The 24,142-nt window shown below is 41.9% G+C and overlaps 1 protein-coding gene across 1 annotated transcript in view; it reads right to left on the reverse strand.

Moving 5' to 3' along the window:
• PRKG1 (protein kinase, cGMP-dependent, type I) overlaps positions 1-24,142 on the reverse strand; it is a 551,141-nt gene that overhangs the window by 166,612 nt on the left and 360,387 nt on the right. The window contains exon 5 of the mRNA XM_014966652.1: positions 11,356-11,419. Within this exon, the coding sequence (XP_014822138.1) occupies positions 11,356-11,419 (64 nt within the window). The remainder of the gene's footprint in view (positions 1-11,355; positions 11,420-24,142) is intronic.

Raw genomic sequence — 24,142 nt, forward strand, 5'->3', positions numbered from 1 at the left:
TGGAGCCTCCTCTTCTCCAGGCTGAACAACCCCAGCTCCCTCAGCCTGTCCTCGTAGCAGAGGTGCTCCATCCCCCTGATCATCCTTGTGGCCCTCCTCTGGACCCTCTCCATCAGGTCCATGTCCTTCTTATATTGAGGGCTCCAGACCTGCACACAATAGAGAGCATAATCCTCCAACTGCAGACCTGTGACTGGCAGGCTTGCATTGCTCACCAGCTGTACCCATTGCAAGCACCCAACAGGTCCCACCAAGAGAAGACCTGAAGCTGTTAATCCAGCCTGCCAGGTGGGTGGAAGCCAGGGAAATGCCTTCAGTGCAGGGATTTCATCGGAGAAAAGAGGGGTATGATGGTAAATGATGGAGGGGAGGGGGAAGAAAAGGCAATAGAGATTTTGTGGAGAAAGGGCAAGAGAAAGACACAGCTGGCCCACATGATCAGTGGAGGAACTTGAAAACAAGACCAGTCTCAGCAAAATAAAGCAGCAGCTAAGGTTTTAAAAACCAGGGGTGGACGTAGCCAAGAGCTTAGTAGGGAACGGGGTGCATGATGAGGGACAAGAGAGTATTTCTTGCTAAACTGGAGGCACAGCACAGCAAACCCCACAGTGCTGATGCCCATGAGACCTCGTAGGTCCCTTACAGCTCGGGGGTGGGATGTGATGCAGAAAGGGAGCCCAAAATAGACATGCCTTAAAGAACTGAAGAACTAACCTTTAGCGTCTTTTGCCAAGGCTTGTCAAGGTAGAAATATTAAGCACATATTAAAGAAAGCATTTCTGTGATAAGCATAAGACAAGTCCCAGCCATATGGATGCTGAACCTTTTCTCTACGTTCATTATGATATCAACATTTTGGAAAGGACAGAGATACTGCCATCTCCTCATACACTCCTAAGAATACTATCTTTATATTAAAGTCTATGTCTATATTTTTAGGACAATTTCCCTATTTACAAACCCTCTAATGCTGTTTTTCTAAAGAAGTCTCTGTTGGTACAGATAGCTCCAGCATTTTCTGCATTACACACTTTTCTAGAAAAGCAACAATATTGAGAAAAAAGAGCCAATCAGTCAAGGACTTGATTACACCTTGCCTTTCCAGCACCTTTATTTTAACCAGCAGCACTCTATTTTCCTCAACCATGGTCGTATCAAGCAGATACATATTTAGCCATGTTTATCTTGGGTATTCATGAGTTTCTATTTTCCATTCCCCCGTTACTCACAGAAGACATTATTGGGTTGATTTTTGTTTGCAGAGACCCAGTGCTTCTGGCCCAAAAAGGCAGCTTTCTGCTCACCCCCCACTGCACAAAAGCAGCATGGTGAGATGTACCTTGGCAGCCAGATCCCAAACAAGTAGAAGGGGGAGCGTGGGGGGTGGAAAGCTTTGTATCAGCATAATCTCATTTAGTTTTTCTGCATTTTATTTCTGCTAAGATGTAGTGGCCATGGAAACCATCAAAATAATCCCATGCTTTTTTCAGTAGGATGGGAGAGTTAAATGGGTTATTCAGTTTGGTTGCAAATTTAGCTTTTAACAAACAACTTGCCCTGGTGTCCTTCAACTTGCTTTCAAATGAAATAACAGCCGCAAATCCAAATAAAAGCTTATGTTCTAGTTAGACTGAACCATCCACCTGATTAAATTCTGAGTTTGCTTGCAAGCTACTTCATCAGGCAATAATTTTTTTAATAGCTTCTTTGTCACTTGTATGAAGAGATTGTTAGATCTTGTTGGTCTTGCTCTGAGCCCATAAGCTCTGCTTGAGCATTGAGGGTTCCAATTTAGCAATCTCAAGGGATGCTCCGAGTGTCCTCTTCAATCCACAGAGCTCTTCTCCATCTGCACACCCGCTAACAATAAGTTTTGCAGATCTATTAACTGCTGTGTGAAGAAACCTCCTTCATTTCTACCGCTGCAGAACAGAGCATTGGGTCGGTCATTATAATATGCACATGGATGACCATGGCCCTGGCAAGGAATAAAGTCCTGCAGGGACCAGGAAATATTTAATTCTTTCCCTCTGTTGTGATAAATTAAGCGTGATCTTATTTGTAATTGCCTTTAAATGGTCAGTGCCCACAATAAAGAAAATCAAAAGGAAAACTTATATCAAAGTGACACCTTTTTTTCCAATGCTACTGCTAGAACAGCTTGTAAAGTAAGCATCACTATACAGCCATGTCACCGTGTACAAAGAAATAATCACATTTTTCTCTTTTTCTTCCTAATATCTTTTAAAATTAGATTTAGGTAATTCATCTGCATTCTGATAAAAACTGAAAGAGACTGAGCTATTTTCCAATTCAGTCAGCTCTCCTTGTTTCCTCACACTGGAAGAAATTGCTTTTAATTCTTTGAACAGCTGTGATTTGTGGTGGAAAAGACAGCATAAGTGCACTAAACATACATGCATATTCCGTAGGTTTAAAGGCCAGAAGAAGTTTGTCAGCAACCTAAGAAGAGGATGCTATCCTACTGCATTGCTCTGGACAATGCAACCGAGTACCTCATTCTACTCTTGCACATCATTTTTTCTAACTGCATTTTATTGTCCATTGCTTTTTGATTTTTTTCCAGAAGACCCAAAAAAGCTTTTCTCCTGGAGCACCCACAAAAACAAAGCTATGTTTCCATGAATGCCATTTCAAAAATTAATGTAAGTACAAACCAAGTTGAAATTTTGTTTGTAGGTGATTGAATCTGTTTTGTTGCCCCCACAGGCAGCACTTCTCTAAGTATATCCCATAGCTCCTTTGGTAAATACACCTCAGAGCGCTAGCTTTAATCAGAAAAGATAAATAATAAAATAAAAATAAACCTTTCCTAAGCTAAGAGGTTTACTCTTTCCTGTTTCTTTCTAATTGCCACTCAAATGTAGTTTGTGCCTCTAAGTCAGATCAATATTTACCAGCTACCCATCACCTTCAGTCCAGGCAGAACCTGCTCTCAAGCTCCATATAATGACAGTTGTCACCTGCAGAATGGACCAGCAAAGGACTGCATTACACCTAGTTTCCTTTACCCAAGAGTCATCCTCAGTCTCATTTAAGCAGCAAAAAAAATATTAAGTATATTGAAATATTATTATTATTATTAAGTATATTGAAATATTAAGTATATTGAAAGCTAATTAATTTTGCATACTTTTCCTGTTCCAGGAAAAGGAACAGGAAATACCATTGCTACGCAATCCTGCATAAAAGTAGGATTGTATTCAGACGCTGTTAATTAAACACGGGCATCCTAAGAATTCCTAATTCATACTAATTTCACAATGCGGAGCAAGAAGGATGGTTGGCATCTTTGCATGAAGGCTGGCAAAACATGACAGGTTTGCCCAAGCCAGCTTTTGAAGCCGGACGAGGCGATGGAACTTTCTCCAAGATTGCTGCTCTTCATCAAGAGCTACGACCGAAGGAGCGCCACTAGCAACAGAGATGAATTTTGTTTTTCTTTTACCATTTGTGGCTTATTCAATTCATTAATTGAGAAGGGAAAAAAAGAGGAGAGGAGAGGAGAGGAGAGGAGAGGAGGAATGGCCTCAACCCTAAAATAGCACTGTAAAGGGCGTTTTACTTGGAACTTTCTTTCAGCTGACATCAGTCAGGGTAAGAAAAAGATTTCATTTCAAAAGTGTAAAACTAAACCAGAACAACCCTCATCACATAAATCTCCAGCGGCACTAATGAAATGGCTGCAGACAGGCGCTGTGATCGTGCTTTCAGCACTTTGAGATCACACTCCCAAGATGTGCTCTGCGTGCAGCCAGGGAGCTGCAGGAACACAGGCTTCAGGCTTGGCATCATCCACCCGCGGTATTTAACACATTTCTTTTAGCTCGGAGTGTGCTCAAATAGCTTGGCAGCACCCTTTGTCATGACCATATATACGGAGGGATCAGGAGAGTGGCCAAGTCAGAGCTGCCTGGGTTTGGAGGAAGCACTCCCTGGCACTTGGACATCCGTAATGCATTAAATTCGAATTTTGAAGTCTCAGTGCTTCCTTCTAGTGAAATAATTTCCAAAATGCCCACAGGGAGACACGGGGAATGGCACTTCCAGGGCCCTCATGCATTCCCAATCCAAACTCTGCAGCCACAGCAATAGCGTAGGAAAACCTAGTGGGAAAGGAAGGAGTTTTGCAGCTACAGCAAGGAAAACCTAGTTAATGAATTGGTTTGCACACTTGATTTAGGGCAATTAGTCATCATTTTAGGGCAATTAAAGTCATCATTATATTTAAATACCTATTTTTATATTGCATATAAAACATAAATATTACATCCTTGCAATATATCATTAAACATTTACATATAGCAAAAATATATAAATGGCAAAACTATCTAGAGTTCTGGATACATGATATACAAGAATCCATTTGACGTAGTTTAGATTTGACATTATCTACACCAAAAGAATCTCTAATATTTTAGTAACCAAATTGAAATTGCATTTGCTGCTTTTTGTTGCTCAAACTGCTCAGACTCAAACATATAACATCTTACATGCATTAGGATGCTAAATCCCAAAGAGCAAAGGAACATCAAGTACACAGGATTTAGAAAATGCGGGTCAAAACCACCAACAAAACCTAAATTCAGCTGCATTCTGTATATTTATAACTATAAAACATTTTAATCAGGTATTATTTTCTCCAGCTTCCCCAGCTCTCTGATTTTCTGCCCCCTTCCCCTACCTTGAAAGCCCTACATAACTCACTGGAGCCAGGAAAGATATTCTGGTGGATAACAAGTCCGTCCCTGACACACAGGCAAAGTGATCTCCTTCTCTGGAAAAGGATTAGTAGTTTGACTAGGGGGAAAAAAATAAATTAGAAAAATCACCTGTAGGCCAGCAGCTGCAATGAATAATTTTAGATCAAATGGATAAGTCATCAAAATGATAAGCAACCGGAAATGGTTTCAAAGAGACGAAGTCAAGCAACCTTAATTATACTTATTGTTACCTGAACTACTGATCTGAGATATAAATCTGTCAAAGATATAAGCCTTATATTTAAATGACACAGAGGATATGCTTGAAAGAAGAAAAACACTACCTGAAAGTGAACCAACTTCAAGATGGAAAATAAATCCCTACCTTTTTCCCCCCAAGAAAAGAAGGAAAAGAGAAAGAGAGAAGGAGATGCCAGGCCTGAGTCTCCAAGGGCTGCCCATGCCCACTAATAGCTTATCCTTGACCACACCATGAACACAAACCCTGGACCAGCCTTCCTCCTGCTCCAGAGATGTCAAACACCTTCTCAAGCTCAGCTGTCCTTCTGCCTGCCTGCTTGTTTCCCTTTTCTCAGCATCTACTCTCCGGCCAGATCTACTAATTTCCTCCCGCTGAGCTCTTGGAAAGCTCTTCCAAACCCACAGTCAGAGCTGAAGGCCACTGACAGGAGGTCCACCCACTGTCTCCCCACACATATCTCCAGTGGCTCTTACTTGCTGTCTTACACATAACCTCACCAAAAAAGGTGCCAAGCTTCAACTGGGAGCACAGCAGGGGAAAAGACCCCTTTGCTCCATCAGTGACGTGCCACTCATCTGATTTTTTCCCCCTCCTAATTGCCAAGATGAAGCAAGGTGCTTAATTGTGGGCAAATGTGTCACCTATAGGCACTCTGCTATGCTATAGGGAGACACAGCACCTATGCATCTACCCTGAGGAGTCGCATCTTGAGAAATTATACTAGAGGTTGGATATTTTGGTGGGTTTTTGTTTTCCAGTGGCTCTTACTTGCTGTCTTACACATAACCTCACCAAAAAAGGTGCCAAGCTTCAACTGGGAGCACAGCAGGGGAAATTGCTCCATCAGTGATGTGCCACTCATCTGATTTTTTCCCCCTCCTAATTGCCAAGATGAAGCAAGGTGCTTAATTGTGGGCAAATGTGTCACCTATAGGCACTCTGCTATGCTATAGGGAGACACAGCACCTATGCATCTACCCTGAGGAGTCGCATCTTGAGAAATTATACTAGAGGTTGGATATTTTGGTGGGTTTTTGTTTGATTTTTCTCCTCTGTGACCATAATTTTTCCCTTTTATCCTCTCAACTGTGGTATAACTCCTGGCAATTTGATCCACTTCTTAAAGACTTGTCTTCCTTCAACCCTTAAGGGTTTAATTTAACGAATGGAGTTAATCCACAAAGACTAAAAATCCTGGCAATGTTAGTACTTTCCAGAGAACCATTGGGCGAGACACCAGACATGCTGTCCGTGTAATATTAATAGTGCTGTGACCCAGAGGGTTCCTTATGGTACCTCAGAATCCTCATAGACACTAGTTCCTCCATCGCAAGGAGAAAGAGGTGAAAACTTTGATACCTGACCTTGGCCGACTGTTGGCTGAACAGGAGCCAGCAGTGTGCCCAGGTGGCCAAGAAGGCCACCAGCATCCTGGCCTGTCAGGAACAGTGTGGGGAGGAGAACTAGGGAGGTGATCGTCCCCCTGTCCTGGGCACTAGGGAGGTGATGGTCCCCCTGTCCTGAGCACTGGTGAGGCCCCACCTCGAGGATTGTGTTGTCCGGTTTTGGGCACCTCAAGACAAGAGAGATAGAACAAATCTCCTGAGGAGAGGCTGAGGGAGCTGGGGGTGTTCAGCCTGGAGAAAAGGAGGCTGAGGGGAGACCTTCTCGCTCTCTCCAACTCCCTGAAAGGAGGGTGTAGCCAGGGGGGGTCGGTCTCTTCTCTCAAGGAACAGGCCATGGGACAAGAGGAAACGGCCTCAAGTTGCTCCAGGGGAGGTTCAGATTGGAGAGTAGAGAAAATGTTGACCCGGAAAGGGTTCTGAAGCCTTGGAATGGGCTGCCCAGGGAAGTGGTTGAGGCACCTCCCCTGAAGGTATTTAAAAGCCGGGTTGACATAGTGCTTAGAGACATGGTTTGGTGATGGGGAGGGACGGGGCGGGGGTTGTATGGTTTTCTTTTGTTTTTTTTTATCAGAGTTAGGTTGATGGTTGGACTAGATGATCTTAAAGGTCCCTTCCAAACTAGATGAGATTCTATGATTCTGAGGAAGATGTTCTTCCCATCAGGGCAGCTATGTCTCTGTTACCTTCCAGTTTGGGGGCCGGGAGAGGGGACAGGACCCTAAGTGTTGGCAGAAGTGTCATATATGTGGCCAGCACCTCAGTTGCTCTAAGTCATTCTACAGCTGTTTGAGTGCATTTTAGTTTCCTTGAAAAAAAAAAAAATAAAAACAAACCAATACTTCATTCCCTTCCATTATAAACTACCCACATTATAATGAAGCACCATAATACTAAGGCTACATATTTTAGAAAAGAACTGTTTAATACCAGAAATCCACTTATTTTTGTGTAGCTGATACATGTTAAGGGTGCCTGAAGAAAAAAAAAAACATAACTTTTTTAACTCTAAGAAAAACGAAAATCTGTAATTATTAAAGACAACCATAAATTGTTTCAAAGCCTTCAAATGCAGGGAAAGAAAGAGCAAGGCTTTTGCATTTATAAGTTTATAAAAATAAAAAGACTTCTAATTGTGGCTATTAATCTTCTACAGTGAGTCTTTCAATTTCGATAACTTTTTTAACTATAAGAAAAACGAAAATCTGTAATTATTAAAGACAACCATAAATTGTTTCAAAGCCTTCAAATGCAGGGAAAGAAAGAGCAAGGCTTTTGCATTTATAAGTTTATAAAAATAAAAAGACTTCTAATTGTGGCTATTAATCTTCTACAGTGAGTCTTTCAATTTCCAAACTAATTCCTTTTTTTCATGACAGGAAACTAAAATTACTCAGATGTTTCATGAATGTGCAAGACAACATTTTTACTGTTTCCCAAAGGAGATTTGCGTTCATCCAGAGCAAAGATATTTATACAATAAATACCGTCCAGGTATTAAACCCAAGATACGCAGCGCTCAGAAGGGGGTAAGGCACAAAGCTATGTTTAAGAAGCACCCTGGCAGCTGTTATCTCTTCCAAATACATTAATCCTCCAATATTTAAACATAAACATCTTGATTTTCTTTACCAAAATATGGTACAGTGAAACTATTTTGCCAGTGGTTCAATGCTGTGACAGCAGAGCTTGGAAGACACACGCCAGAGGCACTGGGCAACAGGTTTGGTTTGTTTGGGTTTTTTTTTTATAGGAAGGAGCAGGCCAGGGCATGATGATTGAAGAGTCAGAGAGAGGACAAGAAGGGCTTTTTCAACTGAAGAAAAATATAAAAAAGCAAGCAAGGAAGAAAAATTAGGAAAACCACGGGGACAGTTCTAAAAATGTGACTATTAAACTTCCAGGCTCTAGTGCTACGTGCTGCCTCTTGCATCCCAGGCACATGTGGGATGATACGCACCACCCTATGAAAAAATAAAGCTAACAATTGTAACCTGCTCAGAATAACTGATGCATCGGGGTCCTTCATCCCTTGCATAGTATGAGCAACATTCACCCTTTCTTCTCCAAACATCTACCCCCATCAATAGTTTAGTTTCTGTGAAGTGCAGGCTGAGCTGACTACAAACCCATGCACTTATTTTGACTCAACATCCACTAATTGAAATTTTTCTTCTCATCCTCACAGGAACTTTGCATACAACAGGTTTTGGGCAAGCAGAGGATTTGAGAGGACTCTTCTACAGACAGACAAACCTTAAGTCCTTAAGACCCCAAGCTACTAAAACCCAAGTAAAATAAAAAATAAGCCTTCAGCTGCAGAAACATATTACTTGTCTCACACACTATGTTTAGCAAGCACAAGGATAAACAATGCAGAGATGGTATTACAGCCAAACTAAATTAACCTCTGATGGAGGGGATGCTGGGCTTCCTACCATGAGGAAAACATCACTGCAGGAGCTACCCAACGGCTGGAGAGATGTTAATAAAGTCAGCTATACATTACATTGACACTTGGTAATATGTAATGTTGAGAAATATTAAAAACGTAATGGGAGGAGACAGAAGGGTCAGGTTTGGGTGCTGGGAAAAGCTGTGCCAGCGTCTAGTAGCTATTCCCAAATCCTGGGACTGGGCCTAGAGATGTAACCCAAAGCTGCTCCGACATTAGTGTCAACTGGAATGATCTACAGCTGGAGAAACCTCCATCCCCAGAATAAGGTCCTGGAAATGGGTTAAATTATGGCCCTAGAAAGCTAATTCCTGGGAGATTTCTTGGCAAAACTACAGCATATCCATAGCTTGGGTTTGAATGTGCTAAAACTGAACTTAATAGATTTGTTTCAACTTTTACGTGTATAAATTATGAGCAATTTCATTGATGGGAGTGATTCTGCACAAGAGAAGAGGAAACACCCTCAGGTTTTGTTAATTCTTGAGTTATCCACTGAACTTGTAATATTTCCACCAATTATAGAAATGAAATTAAGTTATCAAACACTGATCTTTTTTTCCTCTCCACTGTCTTTATAATGCCATTTCCAAGTCTGATTTGGATAACACGCAATTAAACGTGCCTTTTTTCTTGCTCCTGGATTTCAGTTAACAGTTTTTAGAAATAATTTAAAGAATGTAGGACAGAAGTGTTGCATTATTCACAGCACTGTATCAAAAGAAAAACTGTATGAAATCTTGACATTAAGATGGAAATTTCTTTTTTTTCCTCCCTGCCTCAAACTGTGCCAGATCAGTCACTTTTATCCAATCCTTGTTACAGTAACAGAGAGGATAAAAAAAAATTATCGCTTAGTTTCAATAGGTTAGATAATGTTAAGTACAAAATGCGTAATATCATCGTAGAGAGATTTTTTTAGTTTATGTAAAACACAGATTTGTTTAAATCAAAGACAAAGCTGGTGGAATAACAAGAGTGGTTCCAAGTAGGAAGCTGGGAGCAACATCCCAGTACAGACTGGGGTGACCAGCCTCTCCATCCCACGGGTACAGCGTTATCCCCACAGGTGGTGCTCCTGTGCCTCATTTCTTCATTGATGTTTGTTATGTTTGGGGTTTTTTTCCCATGCTTTGAAACTTTAAAATCAATAGAACTTTTCCAGGGACACTTATTCTTTTCCTTACCTCTTGATAAGGAGCGTAATGCTGGTCACAGGATCCAAGCAAATGAACTATCTGTTTCTGGTTAGGCGTGCAGTTTTGAGATAGGGAAATTTAATTCCTAGCATATCGAGTTAATAAGCCTCTTTTCTCTAAATCAAAACACTTCTCCGGCAGTAAAGGAAATAAAGCTTATCTATGAATATGCAATTATTCTGTATGACAAAGAGCTGATTTGTTCAGATTACAGAATTTATCCGTATACTAAATAAAAAGGCAAAGAAATAACAATGTCCTATCAATGCTATGGAAAAAAATAATCAACTTATGTCAGCAGCACTGTGTTTTTAAAATCGATGGCAGAGGTGGCACACATGAACATTTTTCTATAAATCTAGTTATTATGCTTGCTCATGATGGCAAGGCACGTATGAGAAAAACCAATGAGGAATGAAATAAAATACTGTTGTACATAGAGAATTCCTGCAGTTAAAATCATACAGGGCTACATTCTGAAATGTTTTATTAACAGTTTCTGTAATATTTAACCACATGCAATTCTGCAGGACCAGAGCAGAGCACGATGTGAATAAACAGCCTGCGATGCAACTCAAATTTTTTACATTCATTTTACACATTCATTTACAGGGCAAGGTTGGGGGTTTTGATTTGCTTTGGAGCATGAGGTATATTTTTTGTGTAAGTAGGCGGGTTTTGAGCATTATTTGGGTTGGTTTTTGTTGTTGGAGTTTTTCTTTTGTTGGTGGTTTTTGTATTTGGTTTTTGGTGGGGGTTTTTTTGTTTGGTTTTTTTTTATTATTTTAATAAAGACTCATTAAAAGCTGACACTAATGAGATACTAGTTATAGCCAGGTAGGTGAAGCACAACTCCCCAGACCATCAAATATCTCAACATGTATTACATCACCCCTCTCTGCTGTAACTCTTACAGGAACAGCTTTTCCATGACACCTCCTTAAAGGCATGATACTCCCCTCTAACATAAGCATCCCAAAAAAATTTGAAAGAAGATGATCTTTTCACATTCTCCCTTCTCCACCACTGAACCAGGCAGTGGAGAAGAAGGATTCCCTTCTGCACACCTAAGGAAATTACTATTTCTCTCCCCGATTGGATATAAATCCAATCAAAAGTACATCAATCCTGTTCAAAACTAGATTAATTTTTCACATAGCTCCTCTTGTCATCTCAATGCACTAGAACAGTCAACCATAACTGGGAGTAAAATTGTGAAGCTGTTCTTTTGCTGTTCTTTTTGTTCTGGATATTGCCACCAGAAGGCTCGCAGACTCTGGACTCATTAGCTCTCAAAATTAGAAGCACTTACCTCTTCAAGGACATCTGCAAGCTTACTAAGTATCTCCTCAGGAAGGCTCTGGAATGTGGGAACACTGCAATACAAGAGAAACCTCGATTAATGGACCCCTCTATACAGGTAATAAATCTAGCTGCATTTCTCTCATCTATCTTCCAGAGATAATTTGATATCCTCATCTGGGGCTGAACAAGCGATCACCACCAAGCAGCACATATAATGGAAATCTACTCTTCTTCTAGCAGCCAAGACGTATTTTGTGATGATGGGAGACCACTTGTGGTAAACATCTTGAGAACCACTCATAAAGCTGGTAATCAACCAAGAATCAATTCAGGATTGACTGCAATTAATCCGTGCTGCAAATGTGCTCAGTCGTATGTATGACTGAAGAGTTCTTCCTGGTCTGCTTCCATTCCCCCAGAAATAAATAAATAAGTAGTGCAGAAAAGATCAGCTCTAACCAGCAACAGATAACAGATTGACTGAAGCCACACACAGACATAAAAAATGCAGAGCAGAAAGCTGCAAAGGGTATGGGGTCAGCAACAAAACAGCACTGAAGGACTTTTGGAATTATTGAAGACTTCCTCACAAGTTTTACACCCAAGCTTGTTTGTTCTCTTTTGCCAAAAAGGCAACTTTTCCTCTTGTTTGGTAGGATCTCCCTCAGCAAAAGTCTCCCAGGCCAAGCTGGACCTGCAGGTTAAGATAAGACTGCAGTGCAGCAATAAAGAACACACCAGCTCAGGGTCCCCAGGACTGAGATTTAATTCAGCCTGGGGAAGGATGAAGGAGTTAGGTCTCCAAGTCTCCTGCAAGTACCCTGACCCTGAAGCCGTATGTCCACTACCTTACGGGCTGCCCAGCAACGAGGTGGAGTCTCCCTCCTGGGAGATACCCAAAAGCATTCTGGATATGGTCCTGGGACAACCAGCTGTAGGTGGCCCTGCTTGAACAGGGAGGTTGCACCAGATGACTTCTAGAGGTCCCTGCCAAACTCAACCAGTCTGTGATTCTGCAATACCTTGGTCTCTCTATTTTCCATAAAAACTTGATGTGCATCAATATTCCCAAGTGATGCTAAATGAAACACACAGACACAGTGTATGTTCCAGAGGCAAGAAAGCAGTGCTGCACCTGCTTTAATTAAAACCACCTGTCACCAGTAGACTAATTAGCAATGCATCTACATGCCATATTAGAGCAAGCCTAGCACTGAGCTGGTAGAGCTCTACCAAGGCTATTTACAAGAACAGTTTGCTCACAAGTTGCTTTATCGTGGTCCATTTCCTGGAGGAAACACAGCTGTATGCTCCTAGTATTGCACTGAGATCCCCAATGCATTGCTCTGATTTCAGGAACATTGCTCAGGTGCAAAGCAAGGAGGAACAGGGCTGTTGGAAGGAGTCCCCTGCAGAGAGGTAAATATAGCCCAAAATAAATCACGCTTTTCCTTTCGCTCAGGGTTTCGCTTTTTACTTTGGATCACCTAACTGCAAAAAAAGTTATTCTCCATTTTATGGGGAGCTTAAAAATCCAAACTAAACACATCCGGTTTTTGCAATCCTGAAATCTGAAGAACAAGTCCTGGCATGTGCCTTTGGGGTAATCACGAGCCCTAAACACTTTCTGGATGCACGATTTGGTGGCTGCTTCTGCACCCAGAGCTGACCCACCCACTAAAGGAGAGGGGGGTCTGAAGACCTTGCAGAGGACTTGAGAGCAAAACCCAGTATTTCGTCTGGGGCCAAGCATGAAGGGACTGGTGAACTTAATTTGTGAGCACAATTAAAGCAGAATTTGCTTTTATTAGCTTAAACATATGCTATGCTGCAGTGGAATTAGAGAGTTTGGAAGCCTTCATTATTTGTTTAAAAAAAACCTAAATAACTTCAGCTGAATGTATTAAATTATAACAAGACAGAACTGGCCAATTAAGTGCAGAAAAATATGATTATTCATGTTCTCAATAATATATTTTGGTTTTTTTCCTTGAGAAGCACTCTTTTTCACTGCAAACATATGGGTCCACAGTATAAGAAGTACAAACAGAAACAACTGAAAAGGAATTATATGATGTCTGGGCCTAAGTATAAAATGCAAGTTCATTATACCAACCAAATAAGGAATAAACTGATGAAAGAATATAATACTCCCAGACATCTGGAAAAATTTTACTGTGGTTGCACCATTACACTTCCAAATTGGGGGAGAACGCCTCGCAGCATTGTTATTTTATTTTTTTTACAGATAATTATGTCTATGCAATCCAAGGGAGGGTAGCAGAAGACATCTATCAGAGACCACATGCATGAGAAACAGGGAAATAACATACGAGCTCTGAACAAATTATAAATCTTACTATTGAAAACTTAGGATATTAAGTAAACAAGGAAAATTTCAATGACAAATGCCTACATCTTCAACACAGCAATAGAGCAGATAATGGGAAAAATCGACTTGTTGACAAAACAAACTCCAACTACATCACATCATAGAACTATACAATTAACATCAGAGATTTATGATGGGCCAGTACCCTTCCAAACAGCTAGGAGTGGCAATCCGGCCACTTTATATTTGAGTCCGGTAAGAAGAGATCTTACAGGTCTGTCCATCACTTCAGTACCAAAAAAACCCAACCTGTACTGAACTAATGCCTTTATAAAACAGTCCAGAGAGAGCATTTATTGACCTGTTAGAAGATATCACAAATTCAGGCTAACATTGCTGATGATAAGACTGATAGAAGAAGAAGATTTGAAAACATGCTCAAGCGTATAAGGCAGTATTGAATGCTTGGATACCCTCCAGGTCAATAAAAATAGACCCCCATTCTCTCCATAACAACACTAAACAGATTCATGCTTTCCTCCAAAAATCTGCCTGTATTATTTAAAGATTTGCATACAAAAAAAAAAAAAAAAAAAAAAAAAAAAAAAAATCAATGTTTTAGAGGTTACTTCCATGGGGGTACTTGCACTCAAAGGAAAATGGAGCCTCGGCTCTAAAGGGAGAGCTCAGAGGAAAACAACTAAGCTGCAAATGGCTTCAAGTGGGAAAACACATGCTAGGAAGACAAACAGGAGCAGAATACTCAAAGGAAATCTTTGTAAATGTTGCAGCACAGCAAGAGACAAGAAAAATTACATTCCGTTTTCTACAGTTTTGTGAAAATATACAGAGTATACGAAAGAGAACATTCAGCACTTGAGCTCAGATGTATTCATTATTTATGGTAGAAGAAATCACAGCAAATACGGCTCCATCTCATCAAGAAATGACTCACTCTGTGCCTAACAAAGCAGGATCAAGTAAACCCAGACTTTCCCTGAGAAGTTGTTCTCCAACAGCTTCTTAAAACCTGTCAATAATGAAGACTTCAAAACATCCACAGCATCTACTCTAAAGAACAACAACTGCTACAGCTACAAAAACAATATATTCCGGTATCTAATGCTGAAGTCTCTCAACAAAGTTTAAAACTCATTCCTCTTCTTCCTACCTGCACTACATGTGAAGGACTTCATTCCACTTTTCTTCTTGACCACCTCCTACTTTGGCCAGGAACTATGTCCATTGCAGACTAGGCACTAGCAGCTCACTCAGCCTTTCCTAGTAAGTTGTTTCCTACAAGTCTGGTTACCCTCATCATCCTGTGGAATTCCTCTAATTCCATGTAACAAGGAGCAATTTCTCCACCTGCACTGGACATACTATTGAGAAGTTGCCCTGAAAGGGAAAGATCTGCATTCCAACACACCCCTGCTACGATGGGAATCAAAGCCCCATCTCGTTCATCCTGAGTGAATGCCTTGATCACTCCTGGGCCAGAGACAAGGTGACCAGGGCTTTCTAACCCTTTAAGTATATTTTGAGAGAAACTGGTAAAGCACTTAATTGCAGAAAAGATTCCAGCTCTGCTACAATTTACGAAGCAAACAGCTGAAGGGTGATCAGCACATAAAGCACTTAATTGCAGAAAAGGTTCCAGCTCTGCTACAATTTACCCCACGAAGCAAACAGCTGAAGGGTGATCAGCACCACACCGCCTAACGCCTCCAACACTGATGAGTCAAAAAACCCCTGTCTGTATGTGATGAGGTGATGGAATAAAGCTGGATATGGAATAGAGATTTAACTAATGGCATTTTATTCACCTGCAGCCCCCATTGCTCCTGGAAGTTATTTATGGTGATATGGGTGTTAAAAAGTGTTTCTGCAAAACTATTTACACCTATTTCATAGGCCCCCTTTGCAAAACTGCAGTCCATGATCCACAGGAAGATCCAGGCCACCCTACAACATATCACATAACAAGGCAAAACACACTCCTAGCTTTAGGAAATTGAGTTTTAACAGCAAATGCCAATAAACCTGATTTTTTTTCAATCATAGAATCACAGAATTGTCTAGGTTGGGAGGGATCTTTCAGATCATCTAGTCCAACCATCAACCTAACTCCGATAAAAACCATCACTACACCATGTCTCCAACACTATGTCAACCAGTCCTTTAAATACTTCCAGGGATGGGGCCTCACTATGTCAACCCGTCCTTTAAATACTTCCAGGGATGGGGCCTCAACCCCTTCCCTGGGCAGCCCATTCCAAGGCTTCAGAACCCTTTCCATGTAAAAATTTTTCCTAATTTCCAATCTGAACCTCCCCTGGCGCAACCTGAGGCATCAAAATACCATTTCTCTTTTCTGTCAGATTAACAGGTGTTATTTGGAGGATAAACTGTTCTTTTCATATGCAGTCAAAATACCATTCCTCTTTTCTGTCAGATTAACAGGTGTTACTTGGAGGATAAACTGTTCTTTTCATATGCAGTTCCCACTGCAACAGAAGTGGCAGAAAATAAGTTCCGAAAAGGTGTATTTAGTTCTCCAGAAACTCAATCCTTACCCTATTACAAATGTAATTGGTAAGACAAGGCTAGTTGTCCTGAAGCTATTTCCTGCATGTTTTGCTTAGCCTGAAGAATACTAGAGAAAAAGGAGAAAGGGAGATAGAGAGCAACAGTCACTCATGCTCACATCAATTATGCTCATGTCTGGCCTGGAAAGCAGCTTCTACAATGCAGCTCTTGGGAAGAGAGACTAGATTTGCTCTGCAGGTGCTGCAGATGACTTGTCTGCTGTGCTAAAGCTACAAAAGCATTAAAATCATATGCAATTGTTAATCTCGGAGAGGGTGAAAATGTTATAGCTACAGTTTTAAAGCTCTGCCACTCACAACACAGACCTGGTAAATACACTCCTGAAAGGGTTTTGTACTAATTTTTTTTTTTGCTTCCAGACATCTCCTTATATGCTAATAGCTACTACACATATGAAAATGGCTCCCATTTTCATAGACACAGAAAGCAAATGAACTGGTCTTTTTGGTTATGAGCAAGAGACTACACTAAAGCAAGAGACTAAAGACCAAGCGCTAAGGGATGCATTTTATTCCTCTCGTGAGGAAAGGATAATAACAGTGCTAAAGGCTGAGGTGGGCTGTGGACACCAAAACTCTGATTCGCCTGCAGGGAACACACGTGGGGCACGCGAAGTGATCAGAAAAGGATGCAGCTGCTCACCCTATTTTGATCCAGGCTCTGTTTGTGTTCAATAGGCTGCTCAGGTACTCTGGAGTATTATTTTCCCTTGGTTTTGTCAATCCCTGTCTTTTCCTGACCGGGGTTCATGGTCAGAGATAGCCCTCCTACTGCACCTCATTTTGCAGTCATTGGGCAATTTTAGAAGAAATTAAATTGTCGCTGTCATGATGAGAGGAGAGAGAAATTAGCAGGTACGTAAAAACCCTTCACCCATTTTACATGCGTTCACTCAGGGTTATTCATCTTCAAAAGGACATTTGCTCCCAAAATCAACAACAGCAGCATCTACTTTGGAAGAATCACTAAACTTTAAGCCAGGGTAGTTTTGGTTGCTCAAGGATGAGCAGGAGGACTCTCACTGCCCAGCAGTGCTGCTCTTGTGCCAGCCTACGGGGGAAACCTATACCTGCTGTCGCTGTTTGAACAGCTTGTGGGATTCTTTTCTGCTGTAGCTGTTGGTATTTCTTCACATTCACAAATCAAATTATACTTACAGTCCTAAAGGAAAGCTTCTGTACCTTCCAACTCACCCGTCGTTTCCAACATTATTATATAGGTTATTAGAAATAATAGCTGTGGCAAGAAGCCTCACACCCCTGTGCCCTGCGTCCTTTGTTTCTATGATCCTGAATTTGCAATACAGCCAAAATTGAATTGTCCTTGGCTTGCAATGTAATTATTACCTCCTCAAGGCAGTTTACTGTCAGGGAGTTTCTCCTCAGCATTTTTTCCCCATTCTCTAGGAGATTTCGTGGGAAATGAACCTTCCCCTCTCAGCCCCCGTGGACAGTCCCAGGGTGGGTGCACCAACCCCGATTTCGGCTGCTGCATCTCGACTGAAACTACAAATGCATCACTGAAGCACCAGAATAAAGTCAAACGAAAACTATTATCTCACATAAGATGCCAATATCTTGCCTAGAAAATGAAGGACGTTTGTGACTGACTCTCATGCTGTGTCTAAAAACACAGATCAATGTTTTGAAGACTTCTGTTTTAAAGAAGTGACAAGCCGCATTTGCATGCACAGATCATTTTGTCCCATTCCTCCAAACTGGGTATTTACAACATCTTCAAAAGTAATTGAAGCCAGGCGTTTTGTCTCTGACAGATGTCTGCTGCACTTGACAGCAAATTGTCATAATAACATCTTTTTCGTGAAGACACTGACAATACTATTTCCAAAGCACGGGCCTTGTTTTGCAATGTTCGCTGCTTCCTGCCCCCCTCCTTCTCACAGTCACCATTAAAGGGATTAAAAAGATTACCATCGTTTTCCATCTTCATAATTACATATACACAGAAGAAAAATAAGCTGTAAATGTTTTTAAGGTAATCTGAATCACAAGCAGTTCTTTCAGCGCCCACCAAACTAAGGGGACCTAAGAGCTGAGTCCCTAGTACTGAACTTTCAATGAAAAATTACTCCCCAACACAGATGTTGACTGAATCTACATGAATCACAAATTAAAGTATCTATTAATTACTAACAAGAAGAGTCGGAAAACTTTTTGCACTATAACACATGAGTAATATAGGATAAAAAAAATAAGGAAATCCTACCCAACACGCTGCTATGTAGTAAGGTGGCAGGGGTGTGACTCCATGGTTGGCAGTGCCATCAACTACCAGACACAGTAAAAAGCAGCAGAACTGGCTTTGGGGGCAGTCTTGAACTCCTCAGTCTGGATCAACGTATCTGAGACAATTTACTGAGGGACAAGTCCAAACAAAAGCACTTTCGGTCAGTAGATCACCACCAAGACTAGTCTTCCAGGTACTGACTTAGTTACCTCCTCCAAAGAGAAATAAGTAACGAAAAGGACACCAGAGTCCAGAACACTTTGTTCCTCTTCATGGTGGAAACCTAGAACAACCATGGTTGCATGAAATTATGAGAGCAGCCCCATGAAAACTCATCTCAGAGTGCTTGACAGAGGCATTTGAGACCTTCCTACATACACGTAGTGTTGGTACAAAACCCAGGTGACACCAGCAAGTACTGCAAGACATCCAGGACATCCAAACAAGCCTCATTCAGTGATTCTAACCCAACACTCAGACGAGTAAAAAAACCTTCCTCCTAATTTTTAACCTGCACAGCCGTGGGGCAGCGTTGAATAATCACTACTCAGTTGGAGACAGAAGAGGAGCACTGACTTCCAGATTTGCCTGTGGCAAAAATACACAGCCAGCAAACTCCTTCCTATTTTAAGCAAAGTCATTCTCTTGGCAGCGTGCTCGTTCGCCAGCCGCAGCGGAGAGGACGGCACACACGTTATTGATTTGGGGTTGTAGCTCAGGACATTTATCCTGCGCAAAGCTCTGAAGGCTAACAGATGGCGGCTCGTCTTAATTCCTTATTTCTAATGGCTTTTATTCATACTCTGGGGAATGCTGCTGCTGTTGCTCTTTGTATTTCCATAGAAGAGCTCTGTTTTCTCTGAATGCCTTTTTACAGAAGTTCCAGGGACCCTTACCTGAGTTGGGTTTGAATCTACTTGACACTTGTAATACTACATGTTTTAGAAGGCTCAGCATACCAAATACCTTTAAAATGCCTCTAAAGCCCTAGCTGGTACACCTCTCTTTCCCCAGGATAATCCCAGAAAAGAGAAAAACAATTTAACCTTTGAGTTTACAATACTGTTGATTTTCTTCTCCCCTCCGTAAAATGCTTCCATCTCGGGAATCCCAAATTTACTATGCACTGTAAGTGTCCGCAGCATTTTTTTATGTGCTGAAAGTAGAATGCAGCTGAAAATTAATTAAACGTTGAGGATATTTGAGTGGCTTGGATCGTACTGGAGCGATAATCAAATAAGCTTGACAGATTTGAAATAAGGTTTGAAAATTCAATTGTTTAGGAAAACATAATCTTGGGAATATTACAGACAGGCAAGCAATATAATGGGTAACAAAAACCCAAAACAAAAGAAAATGTGCTGGGAAGACAATTTCAATTATTCAATACTACTGCTCAGTTTCTGTCAAACAATCTTTGCTTAGTGCTTCCTCTCCGTTTGCTCAAAGAACAGCCCATTTAGGGGCTACAAGCCTTAAATCAGTTCCCAGACTCTTGACGAGAAGACATCTCTGTTGATACCAGGTTTAGCCTGGCACCCAAGCTCATAGAATCATAGAATCATGGAATTGCTGAGGTTGGAAGGGGCCTTTCAGATCACCTAGTCCAACCATCAACCTAACTCTGATAAAAACCATCACTAAACCATGTCTCTAACAGGTCAACATTTTTCCTAATTTCCAATCTGAACCTCCCCTGGAGCAACTTGAGGCCATTTCCTCTTGTCCCATCGCCTGTTCCTTGGGAGAAGAGACCGACCCCCCCTGGCTACACCCTCCTTTCAGGGAGTTGGAGAGAGCCAGAAGGTCTCCCCTCAGCCTCCTCTTCTCCAGGCTGAACACCCCCAGCTCCCTCAGCCTCTCCTCAGGAGACTTCTTCTCCAGACCCCTCACCAGCTCCGTTGCCCTTCTCCGGACCCGATCCAGCCGCTCAATGTCTTTTTTGAGGGAAGAGGCCCAAAAGTCATGTCAGGAGCACAGCGTCCAGCCCACTTAACCCTCCAGTTGGAGCATCTTGGGTTTGGATGAGCATCAGTATGAGCACAGATCCAGCCCTGTGGATGTACCATGATCTGCAATGCACCCCAGGTATAAAGTGGTTTGGAGAACAGAGGAAACTTTCTGGCAGGCAGTAAGCAGCGAAACTGACGGGTTTGAAGTGGTTGATCTGTGCAATGGCCACTCTTGTGTTGGAGGGGAAACTCTCAGGAAATTTTGTGTTGAATCCAACACATGTTGAATCTGTCCCCACTTGAATGGCAACAGATGTTTAACTTCACTCTAGCACCACATCCTATTTTTCCATTAATTTTTCCGCTGCAACGTGAAAGCTTCACAAACTTCTATCAATTTGTTTAATTAATTGTTAATCAACGGATTACAAAAGATCAGCATGTTACACAAATGCCTCTGTATGCCAAGAAAGAATCTCCACAGGCACGCTGCTACATCAATCCTTCCAAGCTAAGCGGGGACTGAGATCATTGATATTCAAGGATCATTTGCCCACGGCTGAACCTCTAAACCTTTTCCACTTGTCGTGTTCAAAAAGAGGGATAAAGACAATTTTGAAACGTGTTTGGGAATTTTTAGTGGGTATGCCATGAGCCAACATGGTTGATATGACCTGGATGAAGGGATGGAATGTGACCTCAGCAAGTTTGCTGACGATACAAAACTGGGAGGGATGGCTGACACCCCAGAAGGCTGTGCCACTATACAGTGAGACACGGACTGGCTGGAGAGCTGGGCAGAGAGGAACCTGATGAACTTCAACAAGAGCAAGTGTAGGGTGCTGCACCTGGGGAGAAATAACCCCCTGCACCAGGACAGGTTGGGGGTGACCTGCTGGAGAGCAGCTGAGGAGAAAGACCCAGGAGTCCTGGTGGACAACAAGATGCCCTGATGCATCCTGGGGTGCATCAGGAAGAGTGTGAGCAGCAGGTGGAGGGAGGTCATCCTGCCCCTCTGCTCTGCCCTGGGGAGGCCCCATCTGGAGCACTGGGTCCAGTTCTGGGCTCCTCAGTTCCAGAAGGACAGGGAACTGCTGGAGAGGGGACAGCAGAGGCTACAAAGATGATGAGGGGCCTGGAGCCTCCTCTCTTATGAGTAGAGGCTGAGGGACTTGGGTCTTTGTAGTCTGGAGAAGGCTGAGGGGAGATTTGATCAATGCCTATAGATACTTCAAGGGTGGGTTTCAGGAGGATGGGGCCAGTCTTTTTTCAGTGGTGCCCAGTGACAGGACAAGAGGAAATGGGCACATTTCCTAAACATGAGGAGGAATTTCTTTGCTGTGAGGGTGGCAGAGCCCTGGAAGAGGCTGCCCAGGGAGGTGGTGGAGTTTCCTTCTCTGGAGACATTCCAAACCCACCTGGACACGTTCCTGTGGGACCTGCTCTGGGTGGACCTGCTTTGGCAGGGGGTTGGACTAGATGATCTCCAGAGGTCCCTTCCAACACCATGGGATTCTGATTCTGTGTGATATTCAGAAAGAGATATAGTACAAGGGGAAGGCAGGGGACAACTTCAGGACTTCTGATGCAGACATGAAGCAAGCAGAATAGAAACCTGAGCTTGAAATTAGCCCACAGGTGTATGAGTGGAGAATGAAGGACAGGAGAAATGGATTTAAAAGGCATGGAGTTGGTGTAATTTTTGGTGCTGAGTCTGCCCTGAGCCCAGCATGTGCCGCACTGCCCCTTTTCACCCAGGGCAGCACCCAGCGAGCCTGACTCTAAGGAGAACCTGTCCTCATGAAACAGTGAATCTAGCCCCCCATCAAAAATTATATTAAAAATATAATTTATGCCAGTCAGCTTTTTTTATTATCAAAGAAAGAAGGTTGTCGTGATAAGATTACATCTTTAGCTTATAAAGGTAAACATGGTTATTTATCGTACGTTGATTTATTCAAGGCCACATAGCATCTTGATTAAAAATGCCATTATATATGTTTAGAAGGAAACACTTTAGATTAAAATCTAACTCACTGACAGATATGAAAATACAGTTAAAACAAATGAGCAATGGCTGTTGAAAGCATTTCCCATAAATCCATCTCTGTCCTTTCTATTTTATTCATGAACATTCCTCAAGATTGCAGATGAGGCAGTTTACTCCCCTCAGGTGATTAACGTCTAACAAAATGTCCTTTAATAGTCCAAGTATTCAATAACGCGTATTTGGAACAGACATGCAGATCACAGATGCAGCACCAGAGCAAGCACACACGCACTGACTTAAAACAAGGTAGCCAGGTCCTCCTCATAACCTCCTCCAGTAAAGCCCCGTTAACGCTCGTTGAAATAATTAATTTATCATTTGATATGGATTCAGAGTAATTTTCACCCACATGGGAGAAAAATCAGATGATTAAGACCATCTTAGAGGTGAAGGAAGGCGAGGTCCAGTGGAATTAGAAATCAGATAAACTGCGATTCTTATCTCATTTCCCAGTTTCTAGCAATAAGGCAAGTACTGGAACAGCATTATCTGGGACAGAGCTGACCTCATTTGGGAAAGCTGGATATTTTCTTATAAAGACCTGCTTTTTCCTTTCTCTAAACAATCTGGTGGCACGTGTCTATGGAGGTTGTAATGGATCTTCGTGGTTTAGGGAGACTTTTCAGTTGTCCCTTAGACATTCAGGACCCCATGAAGGTAACACTGAGAACAGTTTGCTTATGAAGGGTGGAAATTTAAACATCAGCCTAAGGTTTACTGTAATCTGAAAACATGGAGGAACAAAATTTCCTGGATTTCTGGAGCCATTTGGAAGAGTAAACCCATTAGCCTGGACCTGTAAATCCAGTCGTGGATTGCAACCCTGGTTTCCTCCAACAGAGGATCCAGGAGTTGCTCAGCATTCTCCCTTCCCTACAAGTGCAGTGGAGCAGGGGCTGTGCTGGACAGAACATCTCCTCCCTCCAGATCTCTCTATGTTGGTCTGATTAGCTCAACCTCCCCTCCTGTTTTGAAGGGGAATTTGGACCAGATGACCATGGGGGCCCTTCAAACATCAACTACTCTCTTATTCTATGCATGGTCATCTGGACCAGATGACCATGGGGGCCCTTCAAACATCAACTACTCTCTTATTCTATGCTCTGAAAGAAAATGCCAATTTTTTTTCTCTATATACGTACTCTAACATAAGGGCTTACACTTTATTCAGTTGTTTTGAATACCAAGCCAAATTGATTTTTTTAAATAACACCTTTTATCTTTCCACCCTAGCGCAAAGCATTAGCAATCTTGTGCATATGGATGTGTGTGTTCATGCACACGCAGATTTCAATTCGCTCTGAAAGTTACCATCAAAGCCTTCTATATCGAGCAGTTTGGATTTTCTTGTTAAAATCAGTATCTCCCTGATTTGTAGTGTACTCTGGGTAGCTGGTCCTCCTTAGTCCCCTTGTTAGCAGCTTAACAGAATACTAATTCACCGCAGGTCAGCTGTAATTTTCTGAATTAGTAGGAAGTTAAGGATTTTTACTATACCTCTGAGGACACTTTAGTCTAAGCCTGATTTGTCTTCACCTATAGTTCAATTCCACAGCATAATTTCTGCAAGCATGTTCTGGGAGATCATTTTCATGGTAGGTAA

This window comes from Calidris pugnax, unplaced genomic scaffold (genome assembly GCF_001431845.1).
Source record: "Calidris pugnax isolate Ruff unplaced genomic scaffold, ASM143184v1 scaffold53, whole genome shotgun sequence".
Lineage (NCBI taxonomy): Eukaryota > Metazoa > Chordata > Aves > Charadriiformes > Scolopacidae > Calidris > Calidris pugnax.